This window comes from Lampris incognitus, chromosome 6 (genome assembly GCF_029633865.1).
Source record: "Lampris incognitus isolate fLamInc1 chromosome 6, fLamInc1.hap2, whole genome shotgun sequence".
Classification (NCBI taxonomy): Eukaryota; Metazoa; Chordata; class Actinopteri; order Lampriformes; family Lampridae; genus Lampris; species Lampris incognitus.
This window is the reverse complement of record NC_079216.1, coordinates 9,218,746-9,236,977: the sequence shown is the minus strand read 5'-3', so window position 1 is coordinate 9,236,977 and position 18,232 is coordinate 9,218,746. Positions and strand designations below refer to the sequence as shown.

At 44.1% G+C, this 18,232-nt stretch overlaps 2 protein-coding genes across 2 annotated transcripts; both read left to right on the top strand.

Annotated features, from left to right (window-relative positions):
- Positions 1-9,670: 9,670 nt before the first annotated feature.
- On the top strand, positions 9,671-11,086 carry LOC130114007 (parathyroid hormone-related protein-like). Its single transcript, XM_056281725.1, has 2 exons — positions 9,671-9,774; positions 10,675-11,086. Exons 1-2 carry the CDS (start codon positions 9,671-9,673, stop codon positions 11,084-11,086), a joined length of 516 nt encoding a protein of 171 aa, XP_056137700.1.
- A 3,663-nt stretch (positions 11,087-14,749) lies between these two features.
- On the top strand, positions 14,750-17,739 carry LOC130113622 (galanin receptor 2a). The gene is made up of 2 exons (XM_056281169.1): positions 14,750-14,852; positions 16,819-17,739. Exons 1-2 carry the CDS (start codon positions 14,850-14,852, stop codon positions 17,737-17,739), a joined length of 924 nt encoding a protein of 307 aa, XP_056137144.1. The 5' UTR covers positions 14,750-14,849.
- Positions 17,740-18,232: the final 493 nt, after the last annotated feature.

Below are 18,232 nucleotides of genomic sequence, written 5' to 3'. Positions count from 1 at the left end.
ACCCATAAAATGTCCCCACATGATAGGTGTTTCAGGTTTTTCTGTCCTAATGGGGACATTTGGTCTCCATTAGGACAGAAAAATCTGACACACACACACATACACGCCAATGTCACAGAATCACGTTACACAAACCCTGATGTTAGCAAATGCTGAAAAGTTGAAATAGCAAACATTAAGGAATATTTGTGTGTATATATGATATTAAATTATCATCTATTAATCAAAACCCTCAAGTGTCAATCCTAACATGCAATCATCCTACAATCAATTATAGAAAATATAATGTGTTACACATTTTTCTCGGTTGCCTCGGCTCGTGTCTAAAGCGGCGTTAATGTCCTCACAGCTCTGGGCGCATTAGTCACAACAGCTTATATGGTGTGTATGACCTTATGTGGTGCAGCACCACACCACCCATCACCCGCATAAGGTCTCGACTCAACCTCAACATTTAACGCGTTCTGCAAAGCAAAGTTATCATCTCATGTAAAAAGCCAAGGCCCTCAAAGTGAAAAGGTCCTTCGGGTCAAAATGTTGAGATGTTTGTCAGTGTGGCACCGGACCCCGGACACGTCCCTTATATCCACATTTCACTCTTGTCCTTGTTCTTCGCCGACACTGAACGTTAACTGTGCTAGAATGATATTTTTGTCGAGCTAACTGAATGCTATTGTGCATTAAAATGAGTACTATTCAGATGATGATTTCCACAGTACCAGGTTTTACATTACAGGTTGCACTTAGATTTCCATGGAAATTGTTACAGCAATTTTATTTACGTAAAGTAACTGTCTTACACCACAGTACTTAGAAAACGTACACAGTAAAATATAATATAAACATGCATCGATACAAAAAAAAGGAAAATACAGTAATGTATCGCCCAACGCTGTAACACAGTAAAGCTGGAGAGCTACACTACAGACTCCACCTCACAGGATGTCCCGTCGCTCCTGTCTGTCTGGCCACAGATTTTCCTCGACATCACACCTGATGTTAACCCTTGCGACGCAACGGGGGGGGGGGATTCTTCTTGCATGCTGCAACCATCCCCCGCAGTGTTCTGCTGTGATGTTGTCACAAGCAGCATCCATGGCAGCGGGCAGAAGAGACATTTGGTCTCGAGACGGATGATCGTACACCTTCCTCCTCCATGCAGAGAAGAATTCCTCCGTTGGATTCAGGAATGGAGAATATGGTGGAAAAAACACCGTCAGCATCCTTTGGTGGGCAGCAAACCGTTCCCTGATGACATTTGCACGGTTGCATGGTGGGAGCTTACGGTATCCCACACAATGACATAAGTTGGCAAGTCACGCCTTACCAAACCTCGCTCATTCTCAGGGATAAGATCTCTGCAGAGCGTGTCCGAGAGCGTCAGGAGTTTCTGGGTGCCGTATGGGCCAATATTGGGGATATGTGTACTCACACCATTCTCAGATATTGCAGCACACAGTGATACTGTGCCCGCGTTGGCCTGGCACATCCACCGTGGCTCGGTGGCCCCATAAATCCATATTCATGTATGCCTGACAGATTTTGACAGTGCATGGGATGACTTACACAATGAAAGAATTCAGACATGTTTTGCAGAGTACAACTATTCCACTGAGAAGCAACACAGTCAGCTTTGATCAGCGAGACATATTCAATCGGTAATTTGCACGAATTGTAGACAATTGTACTTACTCATTTGATTAGATGCGCTAAAATATTTGCCGTTTGTTTAAAAGAACAAGAAATTCAAACCTGTCGTGAACAAATGCGCAGCGGTTCGGAGGTCTGCACATGTTGTTTTGAAAATGTCATCTGAGAATTGTGCAAAAGCAACTGGGGAAAAACTGATTGACTGGCTATTTTACAAATGCATGATGGGCGCATACGAGTCTACAAGCACTACACAGTAGTTTACCGAGTAAAATTGACCCATTTTAAATTGATTCTCGAGTTGTTTGACTAGTAAATGGACACTGACCTCAAAACACAGGCCTGTTTCACGCCACTGCTAATAAACAATGGTGTGGGGGGGGAAAAATAAAAAAATAAAATATATATATATATATATAAATCCAGTGAGTCAAGTAAATTCTTTATGAGTCAGTACAAGCCTGTTTCATGCCATGAGCAATCATCAGCTGTCAGTAAAGCTACTCGGGAAAGAACATACTTTTTACTGCCTTGTCATGGACATCACGTGCACAATGTCCAACGGGAAAGGAGAGGTGCAACACTCAAAAATTCAAAAACACGTGATCGCCAACGGTCCAATGGGGGGGGTTGGTATTTGTCTATTGGCATGATTTATTTATAATTACAAAATAGGTGCTTATATCTATGTCTGCAACTGCTGGCCAATTCATTCCTGTTATTCAATGTTTTGGACATTTGTGGTTTGCAAATGATAAAATATTTGTCAGTTAGACATAGATTACACATTTTTACTACTGGTTGAATATGCTTTGTTCTTTGAGAGGATTTTCCAGGTGGTTGAATAATGAATGTTTCTGTCCGCCAATGACCAAATATAACGGCTTAAAGATGTTACATTCTTTAAACGGTTGTTTCTAAAAGCTACACGTGCGCATTAAACCTCCTTTTGAATGTTCCCTGTTAGACCCACGTGTCTCTATTTTGCCGTTGTCATTTCTTGTCACCACAGCTTGGCAGATATCTCCTTTTACTCCTTATTTGTTGAGCACTTTCCCTACCGTTGAGTGTGTGTGTGTATATATTCAATCTCATAAATCCTAATGCTAACAAATCCTGCTGTTGATTGACAGCATGACAGCCTTTTAACCAGAGAGACCGTCCTATGATAACAGAGCGGCCTCTGTAATTACAGACTGGTTTCTCTGGCTGAAACTGAGCATTGAAATGATATGATATGATATGATACGATATGATATGATACACTCTATTGATCCCCGTAGGGATATTACGCTCTGCATTTGACCCATCCTGGCGGTGGAGCTAAGCAGCAGTGGGCAGCCACAGTGGGCAGCCGCCATGCAGCGCCCGGGGACCAACTCCAGGTCATCTTGCCATGCCTCGGTCAGGGGCACAGACAGGAGTATTAACCCCAACATGCATGTCTTTTTTGATGGTGGGGGAAACTGGCGCACTCGGAGGAAACCCACCGCAGACACGGGGCGAACATGCAAACTCCACTGAGAGGACAATCTGGGATGACCCCCAAGGTTGGACAACCCCGAGGTTCGAACCCAGGACCTTCTTGCTGTGAGGCGACAGTGCTAACCACGGGGCCACCGTGCTGCCCCGAAGTGGTCATGTGATAAAATCGAGTGGTGTGTTGTTATGATTATTATCGTCATACCATCTTATGATTGTTAGAGTGTCAATATTTTCTGTGACTGTCCCTTTCAAAGTCAAGACCAGTTTATTAGTGTCCTTATGATTAAACAGTTTTGAGTGGGCCTACGGATTGGTGACAGAATATACAAACTTTAGATTCAGTCACGCCCAAACAACTAACTGCCTGCAAGGCTACTTTGCTCACTGGTCTCATGAAACATGCTCACACGCTCAAATGATTGTCCCGCCCTGCGTGGTTTGTGCTAAAGCGAGTTTAATCAGGACTTTCCCACCTGCCAAACACTGATAACCATCCTGTTTTACTGTGTCCAGACTTTATGCAGCAGATGCAGAACACGAAGAGGGTCACGGGTTTCACACAGCGAGGGACCACCAACCGAAAAGAATACAGTGTGCATCAATTTCAACATCTCCTCTTAAAGCTCTGTGAATAAAATGCTGTCTCAGTAGTGGAGCTGTTGAAATAGTTGAAATAGGAGGACGGCAAAGTGGAATAAAAAAGCATTCCAGAGATGACAGTTATGATTGGTAGGTGTGAAAGATTAGCAGGACAGCCTTCCAACTGCCCAGAATGCAATGTTATAGAGCACACCTCAAATGAACCGAGGGAAGCTGCCCATAATTCACGATTAAAAAACCATTAAGGGGAAAAGTAACGCTGTCAAAACCATTTTTCAAGTGAGGTTTTCCAAGTTAACAAACCTTAAGTTCCCATGTGAAGAAACAGCCAAGCCATCAAAGCACTGGCTGCCCAGTAAAGGGACCATTATCAGGCCATTTATTAACCTCGGACTTCTGTTGCTCGCAGCTAAAGCTGCAGCCACATTTGCAAGTGACGCCTGAGCTCTTCACGTGTCTGTTGACTGTCGAGTTTGAACAGTTTTTCTGAGTGTTTTTGAGAGTTTGAACAGAACTTTTGCAGATTCCTCCCTGCATATGGAGATTTATATCTATATTCAGGGATGGATATTGTGGAATACACACACTCTGTATGTTTTGACAAATGTGTTGTTCAAAATACTCTTCTTTTCACTTGTAATTTTCAAATTTCACTTGGAGCTGTGGCGGTTTTCAGGATTTGAGTGGACTTGGCATTGGGAATAGTGTTTAGTGAATGTTGTCAAATGCAAAGTGGGACAATGGCCCCCACGCCCTTTGGGTGTGCGACTCAGCGTTGGGCTCTTGGCACAGAGCGAATCGGAAGGACCATGCAAAGAGTTTAATAGGTCTGCATGTAACTCCACAACAAAAGGAGGAATTGTTACCATAAGCAAAGCCAGGATTTATGACATAATCGGGCGGGCCAATACAGGCAACGGGTATAACATATCCAAAAATAGATGCTGAACTCTTGAATTTCTGCATGAAATGAGGGTGTTTCTCTGGATTCGGCATGTGTACGAGCTGGTTTGGACCAGAGAGGTGAAAATTCTTTGAAATGGAGGCAGGCGAGGGTGCTTGTGTTTCTGTATGTGTGAATGTGAAGTAGATGAAAAACGGACAGGAACACTGCTCTGTGTTGAGAGTGCAATTTAGCATGAATCAAAAGCAGCTTTCCTGGCTCCCGTACTGCGTGCTGCTGTCTGCCAGGAAATGGGATTTTTTTCATATTTTTTTGCAGGTAAAGTCCTTGCAGAATGGAATCAAATGAGGTATTTTTTTCCCCTACCAAATGTTAACGTGTTAGAAGTTTGGGGGCAGACCGGTTGGAAACAGAAGGGAGCTGAATTCTGGAGACAGCGAATGTGTGTGTGTGTGTGTGTGTGTGTGTGTGGGGGGGGCTGTTCTACCATATAGTGGTCCCAAATCCAAACCCCCTTCAAGACCCCCTTGGATTGAATCATGACTGCTTGTAAAATACTGAGCCCTCTCTTAAGTAATTTGCCACCCACTGGGCATTCAGTTTAGCCTCGAGTGATTCCACTAATCAACACTACATAATACTCAGAATGTAATGCATGAGTTATAGTCATGAGTAGAATTACAAGTTATTTTACCCAGTAAAGCGATGCATGTAACTAATCTCAAACTGCATAAAAGGGAGATCTCAAAAGGGGCTTTTACAGCTGAATCAGCATGCAGCCAATGTCGAAAAACAAGCTTAGAAAGTGGAGCGGTACCATTTTTATGCCACATCACATCATTCAACTCAACAGTTTTGTTTAGTTTTTTTCAGGTTTAAAACTTGCTTTTATACGATTTTCTCTCTATCGTCACCAAATGAATCTCTAATGATCACGACAGAGCCCCGATCACGTTTTCCTGCACGGCGTCGGAGTGTAACACCATCCCAACACCCGTCATCTTTTCAGTAATTTCTAGCAATTCGGTTTGTAATTTCAGGTAATTTGCAGGTAAGTAACAGCTAACACATGTAAGATCCGCCCATTAAGGAGAATGAATAAATGTTAAGGTGTTTTTGAGTTGAGTTACTCTTTTAAAAGCGCTGAAAACGGATGTGAGGTGATGGAGAGACGGCGAGAAAACAGAATAATCGAGAAAGGAAAACACACCGGAGAAGGTGAGACGATGAAAGACACTAAAGGGACTTCATCAAATCCAAAAAAAAAAAAATCCCATCTCATCCCAAAAGACATAAAAAGAGCGGAGAAAGGGAGGGAAATGATGCGTGTCTGGTAAGGGATAAGGAGCGGGGACGTCTCGGGGATGCTGAGCAGAACCCGGAGACTGTGGTCAGGAGCCAAGTGCAGTAATCCTGCTCGGTGTTTTACAGCAGCGGGGTCATGACCTAGAAATGAGGTGTAGAGCAGTTCGAACAAGGTTACCGACACAATGGCCAAAATAGAACAAAAAAAAAAAAGAAACCCAACAAACCGGTGGAGTCATTTATGGTGACTTTAAAAGACGCGGGAGCCTTATAAACCACCAGTGTTTGATATGGTTGGAAAGATAAAATTTTAATGATTCACCTGAGGGTACTTTGACTTGACGCGGATTCAAATGGGGATCTTTGTGAACTGACGGTTAAACTGCATGGACTTAGTGTGTCCGACGGGAATGTGGCAGACAGCAAATTTACAAGCGAGTGTGATGTTTTCAAGACCCAAACATTTTGCAGCTTTAAGTCCCCTGGCCTCAAATTCTACGGGAATACTTTCAGTTTCACTGGAAAGTGCCACCGTGGACATTAGTATTATTATTATTGTCTAGACATAGAATGATATGAGTCAAGACTACGTGTTTTCAGGTTGGCACTCAAGACAGCGGGGTTGCTGCTTAATTTGCAGAATCAAACTTTTTTTTTTTTTGGTATACTATATTAAGCCCCGTATGGAAATTATGCTCTACATTTAACCCACCCTGGCTGTGTAGCTAGGAGCAGCGAGCAGCCGCCGGGGACCAACTCAAGGTCTTCTCGCCATGTCTCGGTCAGGGGCACAGACAGGAGTATTAACCCTGACATGCATGTCTTTTTTGATGGTGCTTTTCGACCAGGAGACACAAATAGAACGGTTATCAGTCATCATTACTGATCACTGATCAAACACTCAAACCTGCAGGAATGTACCCCAAAACCCTATCCTCCCTACCTCTCCCTCCTTAATGGACTCAGCTGCAGCCTTCTTGAGCCGCTCGATGGGCTGGTTGTTGTACAGTGTTGCGTCCTCCCACCATGTTTCCCAGGAACTCAGTGCCGTACAGCTTCCCATAAGGCTTCTGGGGCTGAGGGTCATTCACCAGGCAGATCTGGGCACACAGAGAGGAAAGGCTAGAGCTGACACCGCACGGCTTCCCAGTATAATTTTGTGGCTCACACCATTTACAAGACATGTACAATGATCATCATTACTGATCACTGTACATGCACAACGCATGCACAATGCAGCATCTTCATGAAATTACCTGATAATTTCAACACAATAAAACATGCACCCTTTGACAACCCAGTAAGTCGGTTCAGTTTTCTGTATCCCGAAGTGACAGTGAGCTCCTACGAATGGCTTTCCTTTAGATTCTGTTGAGAGTTCAACACCCGCCGAACAGACCTAACAAAAGCATGAGGTAGTTTGCTGACGCTAATTCTAGCAAGCACAATGGCTACATTTTTTATGTGCAATAAATATACCATCAAAAAAAAAAAAAAAAAAAGGAAAAACTCCATCTTAAAACCTTCAGTTTTGCTGTACGAATGCAGGCTTACAGCAGCCTCAGGACAGGAAGACTTACAGAAAGGAGAAAAGGTAGGGTTTTTTTTCTCTAGTAGACCCAGCATAATGCAAAATATAGCTCTAAATCATTTCTCTGTTGTAGAAGAGTGTCAAATGATGAACTATGTTAAATATCAACTGTCATCTTTAAACTTTTTGTCATAGTGTGGTCACCCCTCACACCGACCCGCCGGCTGCAGCTTCACCTCGTGTGAATGCAACCGTGCACGACTGGCTGTTCAACATCTGGATGTCACACCATGGCAGAACATGACTCAAATATCTATACTGCATATTTATTGAACTTGCACTGACTTTGTATGCCAGTACATTGTAGTCCATTGTGCTTCTGTATAGAGCATACATAATGATAGTTATGTGCATTTGACACACAAGGGTATACACATTACACAATACACACGGTATAGAACTGTAACTTGGACTATTTTGGACTCTTTTTGGGTTCAGATTATATTATTTCTCAATTTCACTTTTAGTCTTTACCATCTCATAGATTTCCTTCTGGCTTTACTATGCCTTGCACGGTCATCGGAGAATGCCGCCAAGCATTTCAGTAGTGTTGTACATGTATAACTATAACATTGTATGTGACAAATAAACTCGGAATAAATTCTATGTCTCTGTCTCTGTCCAGAGATTGTGTACTGTGTCATTCTGGCATTACATAACCGTCCACTGTCCTTAGTGGCGGTGTGTAGAAGATACCTCAAAGTCCACATGTAACCATACGGCGGTGAGCTGGTTTGTCGAGGCGGAGTGGAGTGGAACTGAATGGTCTGTAGTGAAGGGCTGTGGGTTGGGTTTCTCTGAGGTTATGGTCATTCTCCCATGGGGAAAGTGGTGAGGCCTGCCTGTTTACTTTGGAGTTACCCCCCCCCCACACACCCCTAACACACACCCCCACCCCGCCACCTCCTCCTCCCCTAACATAGCCCCGGCACCCTACGATTGCTTCCATTGGTGCACACCTGTCATTTCTGACCTCTTAATGACGCGAACTGGCGACCGCCATTATCACACTTTTCGAATTTTCTATTTCGGGCCACTCTCACAAAGTGGACACCGAAGCATTTCGAAGGAAGGGTTAAATAGAAATGTGTGTGTGTGTGTGTTCTCTGCTTGCATGACTGTTCCAAATGTTGCATGGGCGCCACCTTCATGTCACTGCAGGTGTGTGTGTGTGAGTGTGTGTGTGTGTGTGTGTGCATGTGCATGTGTGCGTACGTAACCGGTGCGTGTGTGTGTGTGTGTGTGTGTGTGTGTGTGCGTGTATTTGTGTGTGTGGAGGGTTGGTGGGGGGTTGGGGGAGGGTGTCAGGACCAGACTTAATGGGCAGGGGCTAAGGTAGTGCCTGTATCTTTACCCAGAGAGGAGCTCCCACTTCTCTTTCTCTGCCTCCACTCAGACCAGACCAAACACACACACAGGCTTGCTCACAGTGCGAGGCAGCAGCATGCCAAACACACTCCGTGGCTGCCCCGCAGTCTTGCAATCAGAAATGATGCTTTGAGCGTCGCTCCACATGAGGCTATGGAAGGACCAGTTGGTGTGGCAGCGCCATAACTGATGGGCCGGTGCAGCTCCGTCTATCTTTATCTTTGTTTTCATTGGGACGCTGGGGAGAAATAAATAGCTCAACACACACTGTTGGGAGGCAACCGAATGGAAAATGCTCACAGGGGGGTTTCCCCAGGCTGCCCTCACACCAATGGATTTGGACAGAATTTCTGATTCAGCCAAATTGCATTTGGCGGTGTAACTTTTTTTCCAGCCCCACCGACTTTGTTTTTTGAAATTCGTTAATTTTGCAAAGGGATCTCCTCCTAGGAATTAGTGGACTGAACGGTTGTGGATTCTCCTTCTTGTGGAATCACCACATGTAAGTCTCCTTGTATTTTATATTTATTCGTTTCCATGTAAAAACAAAGTGACACAATTAATGCCAGGTGTGAGAGTTCACATCTTCAGGAAAAGTGTCCTTTTTGGGGGTATGGTAACATAATCCAAGTTCAGTAGCAGACTGGCAGGTAAGTGTTAGTATGTAAGACAAAGTCTCAATTCATGTGTAGATGTAATGTGTCTTGTACCTCTGGGGCATGCTATAGAATAATGCATCTTGTGTTTTGCAGATCTTTGGCTGCAGGATGTGCTCTATCGGCATGCTCCATCAGTGGAGTCTTGCTGTATTCTTGCTGTGCTCCCCGGTAACTCTTTATGGGAAGCCAATTGATGCACTTAGTCACAGAACGTAAGTCGTTTTGTTCGGTTTGTGAGTGTTTGCATTTGTAGCCTGACCTACATTTAGTGAACCCCTGATATTACTTCAGCAAAGAGAAATCTGTAAAATACTAGAAACAAACAAAAAAAAAGAATGAATGGGTTCTTGAGCTGTGTAATGATGACCTTTGTGGATGAAATAGCAAAAAAAAACAAAAAACAAGGGTTTTTTTGTGCATTGCTTTTAATGTAAACCCAAAATCAATGAGGGCAGATAAAGGAACAGGAGTCAAAATATAACTTATTAATTTCTGCTTTGTGGGTTCGTGAGCACAGACTCCTGGTGGCTCTCACAAATCTTGTTGATGCTGCCACCTGCTGTACTGAAATTCTCAGGACCGTGACCTTGAATTTCAGCAGTCAACTCCACTGCAAAATAGACCTAGCCAAAACTCATGAAAAAGACAACGAAGTGCCATATTCACATGGTAATGATTCGGATTTGGGATTTTCATATTCAATTTGGAATATAAAACAATTCTGACGTTGAGCTACTACTGTGACGGTTCTCAATCAGGTCCTCAGGTACCACCAGTACAGCTGGTTTTCTATTCTGCCCAGTAGTTCATTCCATTCACCTGTTTTCCAGGTGTAAAAAGTCCCCTGATTGGAGGCTGAATAACCGGAACAACACGTGAATGGAATGAACTACCTGTCAGAATAGAAAACCAGCAGTACTGGTGGTACCAGATGACCTGATTGAGAACCCCTGATCCAAATGGAAAAGTGAAATTACTACCTGTAGAATGCTTTTCTAGGGTGCTGGTATCAGTCAGCAGATGAAGTCAACCGTTAAAGTCTTCTTTTTAAAATCATAATAAAGACCTCACGATGACCTTTGCCCTCTCCCCTCTCCCCTGTGCCCTAGCAGGAAGCGGTCAGTGAGCCATGCCCAGCTGATGCACGACAAGGGCCGCTCCTTGCAGGAGTTCAAGCGGCGCACGTGGCTACAGCAGCTGCTGGATGAGGTGCACACGGCAGATGAACAAGCCTCACCCCACCAGAGTGGTGGCAGCAGCCACACCCTCGGTGGGGGCGCCCTGCGTCAAAAGCCCGCCGGGGGCACCAAGAATCTCCCGGTTAGGTTTCGGATGGACAGGGAGGGTGCTACCCTGCCGCAGGAGACCAACAAGGCCCTGGCCTATAAGGACCAGCCACTCAAGGTGGCCACCAAGAGGAAAAAAAAGGTTAGGCTGGGCCGGCGAAAGGAGAGCGACAAGAAGCGGAGGAAGGCGCGTTCCCTGGTGGCGAATGAGACACAAAGGACAAAACATCCCGGTTGAAAGACGCCGAGTGACGTTTCTGGCGAGGCCCCGCCAACACACTGACACAGTTCAAGCATAACAGAGGTCTAAGAGACCCAACCAACGGCTGACTCCGTCGCATCATATTATGGCTTTGGGGCTTTGCTCGTATCATTATAATCCGCTACGTTTGCGTTTTGTGTTTTAATTTCATACCTTCTGGAGTTTTATCAAACTATCATAGTTACACGGTTTTAGATTAGTATTTATTTGGGCCATCTATAAGCCTCTATAGCCCTGTTTTACTCCAAGCAATGCCATACGGTTTTAATCCATTACCAGTTGTGTGCACACATAGATCTTAGGAAGAATATATTTATTTTCTGTACATAGTGTAATTTCATAACTATTGGGACGCTAAGCGATCTGTTTTTGGACGGCTCTTCATCTATTACTGACAATCACGCTGAACCGTTTGGCTGAATACATCCGTCAGAACTGTTCTGCCATAATTTATTTCATTTTAAAGAGTCTATTTATTTTTGTGAATGTATCATTGTGCTGCTGACTAAATTCCATAATGCACTTTAGTTATATCCTGTAAATGTTCTCTTGTGGTTGATTTTTAATTCATTTGTTCTTGTTTTTTTCCCTTTTGGATGAGCAGACTTCCTATCACCACCTTGGATCCTCAATGGATTTGTAAATTATTGGACGCTTCATCAAACTCCCTCTTCTTCTTCTTTTTTTTTTTAAGCCCAAGGTGGAGGCTAACAGACTCATCCAATGTTCTTCACATGCACTGAGGGCATACTGTACATGTTCCCAAATAATCCAACATTAAAAATGTAGCCATTGGAAATCATTTGTGCTGCCTTTGTTCACCAGTTGTATCAGACTCCTATTACTGTATCATACTTATATTAGACTAATGTGTGGTATTTAGTAAACATTGATCCAAAATGACTAACAGGAGATGATCTTATGTTTTATTTTCCTCAAAAAGACTCACATTAGGCAACAGACCCCGCCCGGATCGTGCTCTGCCACCCCAGTACTTAATGACTTTTGTTGAAATAATTTGTCAGTTGTGTGTTTTCTAAGCTGTTACCTGTCAAATAGTAGTGAGGATTAAATCTTTGATAGCAGTCACTCTAATACATCATCGGTCAGAGATCATTTCCAAATGGAGGTCAAATTTCCCATTTCTCCGGCGGCCTCAGCAGCCTTTTGAAGGACACCCAGCCTCCAACCTCCATACTGGGACCTGCTGCCGTGCATCTCATTACGTCTGCAGAGCGTTTCAGCATGAAGGGTGTAAGTGGGGATCATGAGCAGCGCCGCCTCCTGTGTTCATTGAGCTACTTTGGACGAATGACTGGCTGATGACAGCGAAACTATTCCGGAACGGCTACGCATTTGAATTATACTATTGTTCAAATGCTGTGACAAGATGCAATGCAATGACTGCAATCAGAAATATCTTTCTTCCTCTAAGAATATGTACTATAATTACTTCAGGCCAGTGTTTCTCACCTTTTTATAAATGCAGTCAGTCTTCCTGTTTGGTGACACCCCCCCCCCCCCGCGCGACACAGACGAGCACATTTAGAAGATTGAACCAGGGCACCATATAATTTCTCTAATTTCCCATTTTCTTGCTGTCGCTGGGAGCTTTGAGGATAAAAAGAAATATCAGGTTTTTGGGGTTTTTTTTGAGAAATTAAGCAGTGATTACACATGACCCTGTGTTTCTATATCAGAAATATTGTTTTTCACTCTCCATAAATAATCTTGTGACCCCCCCCCCCCCTAAAAATCTCCTTGCGTCCCCTGCTGGGAGTCCAGAACCAGTGTTTTAGGCCATGCATAAAAATAAAGAACCACCCTACCATGACCTCAGATACAGGTACTGAAATGCTAACTTGGCCATAAAAACACTGTGTGAAGTATTTATATCATGGGTACTGAGCAGATGGTCTGAATCTGACCCAGAGCAACTTGCAATGGGACTTAACGGGGGGGGGGGGGACTGCAATTCTTACATCCCCAAATTCACAGTCAACTGACAGAAAAGACCACTGGGGTCAGACTCATCATGATTTCTAATATCCATTTATACTTATACTTTTTATACTTACTGTATACATGCTATACCTATTATATCTAGTTGCTGATATCCAGTCTTATCCTTAGCTCTTTCTTACGATACACTTCTCTTGTGTACATGTGTGTATGTTACGTGTAACTGACAGCAACGTAACAAGTCAGAGTCCTTGTGTGTGACTATACTTGGCCAATAAAAACTGTCTTGACTTGACTTGATACCCTGACAATACTCTTTAAAGAAAACGAAAGGGTTATGTAGTGAATAGGGAGCGGGCCCCTTCGACCAGAAAGCTCGGGTTTAATTTCCTGCAACTGCTAGTGTCAGCCCTTCTGAAGTGTCGTTGAGCAATGATGCCATGTTCCTTACCAGCTGTCCCATGTCCGCACCTTAAGCTCACCTCAGCAAATGTTCACTTTTCATTCCCTCAGGAATAAGTTGGGCTGTCACATGGAAGACCTGCAATGAGAAAAAAACCCAAAATATTAGCAATGGATGGAGAGGATTCAAGAAAAAAAAAAAAGACAAAAGTTTTTGTTGATTTTTCTGTACAGAAGAAAGAGAACAGAGCGAGGTGGTCAATGTCACACCTGAGAACACGTGGTGCGTTTTAACAGCCGTAACGGAGGCTGAGCAAACGCATCAGTGTCGGCCGCTTCCTGCACTAAGAGCTGCAGTGGGGCCCATAATGGCACCAAGAGCCATAAAACACAGTGTAATAGCACGATAAAGGCGCCATCAGACGCCTGCAGCTCAAACCAGAGAAATCAATCTAACAACGGCTGATTGATTAATGACTCACGGCAGGAGGGGAAACACGGAGAACACAATCAATCCATGGTTTGTTTTCTTTGGAAAATGTCCATGCTGTGCTGCCTGTGAAATATTCCCTTTATACGGTACGTACCATCTCGACCAAGAAGGAAACGTGGGTTGTTGACGTTGAGGCCCACAGAGACCACCAGATCCTCCGCCCTGGTGTTATCGCCACCGACCCCACTGATGAGAACATTTGTTTCTGCAACCAATCACCAACTGAGAAAGGAAAAAGACAAAGGAGTGACTATTACCACGAGTCTACATGAATATTACTATGCCACTATAACATAAGCACTACCTACATGAGGTCTGTTACAGAACTCAAATGAGGCAACTATAACCTGTCATGCTCACAAGCCACACACACACACACACACTAAGACATGATCATGGTGAGTGTCAGGAACCATAAGTGTGAAGTGTTTCTCGGCATAAATATAAATGGAATAAATCCAGTTAATGGGCATAAGCCTTCCAACATACAGCTCTCACACACAATACTGAGTAACCAGTTCAACGAACGGATCAGGAGACCAGTGACAACATTTCCAACACGGGCCTTCCTACTACTATTGAAACAAACACGTGTAATAAAGGGCAGAATATTACATTTCCCAGGCGCTGGACGGAGGCGTCCACCTCCTAAAGCTTATTCATCCAGAAATAATCTGACCCGAGGGATGTTTGCCTTTTCTTCTCTCCACATTCGGCAACAAATCCTGGGAGACCTCACGGGTGGAAATGCTTCACGTTTAACAGCATGGAGATCGACAAGAGGAGGTTGAGGCAGAATATTGCAGATTGAGCAAGTGAGGAGAGGGAGATTACAGACATGCAATGATCCCGACAGACGGCACACTTCGCTGAAGACAGACGATGGTGAGTTTGCCACAGTTTACCGTTGTCAGGTCAGGCCATTTGCCGTCATGTCAGGTGTGTATTATCACAAAATGAGTGACCTCTATACAGCCGTGTGACTGGAGAGGGCGGCACTAATTAAATAATCTTTGTTTATTTATGTTTAACGTTTGTTAATTAAAAATAATTTGCCCAACCCTGTGACATTATAATCACCTTAATGAGCTTTATCCACCTTTTCATTAGAAGACTATGGTGTTTCCACCTGTTTGAGGCCGACATAGATCTTCATTACATTAACTCATAGTGCACAGCAGAGTAACTGCTATCCAAGTGATGTACCCATACTGCTGGACCACACACTAAACTACAACGTGGAACATGATACTAACAGATACGAGAGGCATTTTCAAACCAAGGCTGAAACCGTGTCTTTTTCATGCAGCTTTCAAGTAAAACTGCCTGTTCATTTGCACTTACTTCGACGTCACCCTTATTTCATAAACTTTCATCTTTATTGTAAAATTTCACTTTTCATCTCTGTTAATGATTCTTAAATACCTCTAAACTGCCTTTTTTGTTGTATTTTTTTCTACTTGTCATTGTCTTGATGCATGCTCAATAATCCAGGTAAGAAAATCCAGGAAGGTTGAGTCAGTTCATCTGGATACAACGTTTACTGACAAATACGTTTCATCATAACTAAGTGACATCTTCAGTCTAAACTGACTGCAAGTATCCCCACCCTTAACAACCAATACAGTTGCCTAACGACTGACATCAACAACAGTTTCATATGCAAATATGGGTGTGACCATTGATTAGAGTTTCAAAGGCCATGTGTACTTTTACAGAGGATTAGGGAACGTTGCAATCACAGCATTGTAAGCTGGCTAATGTCTGTGAAGGTTCTCAGTCATCCAGGTCATGGTTATCCAAAGGAGTTGAATCAAGTGCAACTGGACTTGGTATATGTCCAGTTGCACTTTATTCAACTCCTTTGGATAAGCTGGCTAATCAATGGTCCCACCCAAATTACATATGAAACTCGTCGTTGGTTTCGGTCGCTAGGGAACTGTATTGTGCTGTGTTGTTTATAAGGGGTGGGGATACCTGCAGACAGTTTAGACTGAAGAGGTCACTTAGTTGAGTGATGAAACGTATCTGTCAATAAACGTTGTATCCAGATGAGCTGATTCAACCGTCTTTGATCTACTTGTGACTGTTTTAATTTTCTTATTTCTATTGTAAAGCACTTTGAGCTGCATTTCACATTTGAAAAGTACTTTGAAAATAAAGTTTATTATTACTATTATGGGTGGCAGAGTGGCTAGCACGGTCGCCTCACAGCAAGAAGGTCTTGGGTTTGAGCCCCAGGGTAGTCCAACCTCGGGGGTCGTCCTCTGTGTGGAGTTTGCATGTTCTCCCCATGCCTGCGTGGGTTTCCTACGGGTGCTCCGGGTTCCTCCCACAGTCCAGACATGTAGGTCAGGTGAATCGGCCGTACTAAATTGTCCCTAGGTGTGAATGTGTGTGTGTCAGCCCTGTGATGGCCTGGCAGCCTGTCCAGCGTGTCTCCCTGCCTGCTGCCCAATGACTGATGCTGGAGATAGGCTCCAGCATCCCACGACCCTGAGAGCAGGATAAGCGGTTTGGATAAAGGATGGATTACTATTATTATTATTATTAGGTGGGTAAGTGGGTACCAAATGATGGACCGCTGACTAAGATCAAAGTTTACCCACCGTTTTATTTATCACCACCTCACTGGAACTGTGCATATGCAGGTTTACTTGCAGATTTTCCCTATTAGTTCTGCTCTCCTCCAGTTAATATGCTAATTAATGAAAGCTGCCGCTTTAGTGTTTGGTTGAAGTGAGGACATGCACACAAAGCTTTTAGCTACACATGTACTTGGGCACTACTAATTTATATCCTAAAGGTAAACCCATGCCTTAATAACATGACTTTGATGGTTCCCAAACAGGCTTTTCCCAACACATACGGGCTGATCTTCGCCTGTACGTGCGGGGTCATCCTCGGAATCGGGTTCTGTGCCAACCTGCTGGTCTTCTCCCTATTTGCCAAGTACAACACCTTTCGCAAGAACCGCCTGGACATCCTGCTGCTCAGCATGACGCTCGCCGACTTCCTCACCCTCCTCCTCATCCCCTTCACCCTGCACTCTGCCGTCAGCCACTCCTGGCCCCTGGGGGATGCTTCCTGCAAAGTCTATCAGTTCCTCTTGGCTTTCAGCATAGCGGCCAGCACCTACTCCCTGTGTGCCGTGTCCATGGCCCGCGCCATGATCATCACCAACCCGTACCAGCCACCCAACATGGACATCGTGGTTATCATGTTTATCCTAGTCTGGGCACTCAGCTTCTTCATCAGCCTGCCTCTGCGCATCTTCGCCACCAAGAAGAGCCTGGGCCAGAGTCTGGTGAATCTTACCTTCTGCTTGCCGACCATCCACGAGCACCACTACCAAGTGGTTCTGAGTCAGTTTGTTCTCTATTACTTCATCCCCATGCTGGTGATCGCCTTCAACTACGCCCGCCTCGCTGTCTTTCTCCACAAAAGCCCAGTTATGTCTTTGGCCAGTGCCAGGAACACCCGCCGAGCCTCTGTCATGGTGTTCTTAGCGGCAGGGACCTTCTCTGTGTGCTGGCTGCCTGGCTATGTGCTAGAACTGTGTGTGTACCTTGGCCTGTACCGCCATGGCCAGGCCTGGGAGACGTTCTACTTCATCTGCACCGTGCTCCAGTACCTTCACCCCTGTGTCAACCCGGTTCTCTATGTTCTGCTGTCCAAGCGCTACCGCCACAGGAGGGCAGCCTGGCTCTTCAACTGTAACAGGAACCGGGTGCACCCGCAGGTCAACAGCGTCACAATAGACAGCTTTTAAAGAGCAGACGACTGACTACCAGGTGTTAATTTATTGAAGTCATAGGGAAAAAAGTTACACTAACATCTAGGGAGAGACAAAAGGTATAGTATAAAATATCAGGATAATATTTGAATGATGTATGTATACTTCATACAGTCATTAAGTAACTTATCATTGCAGTTTCCTTTGGTCTTGTTTTGGGGCAGTTGCTATTACGTAGGAGCGTTTGTTTATTCAAGTATCAAAATGCTCCTGTCTGTCAGAAAGATTCATTTGAAAATACCACATGCAGAAAAAACTGATATATTCTCAATCATTACTATGTCCTGAAAAACTATGTAAATGGTCCATATGTCTCTGCCCAAACGTGACTACAACTAATTCTCAGATATTCACTGTAACTGACCATTAAAAGTGATTCTGACTCTTCATGACCTAAGCTTTTGATTCCATAGATGACATGTAATTCTTTCAAAATGATGAAACAAGGCTAAAGATAGCAGGTCTATCT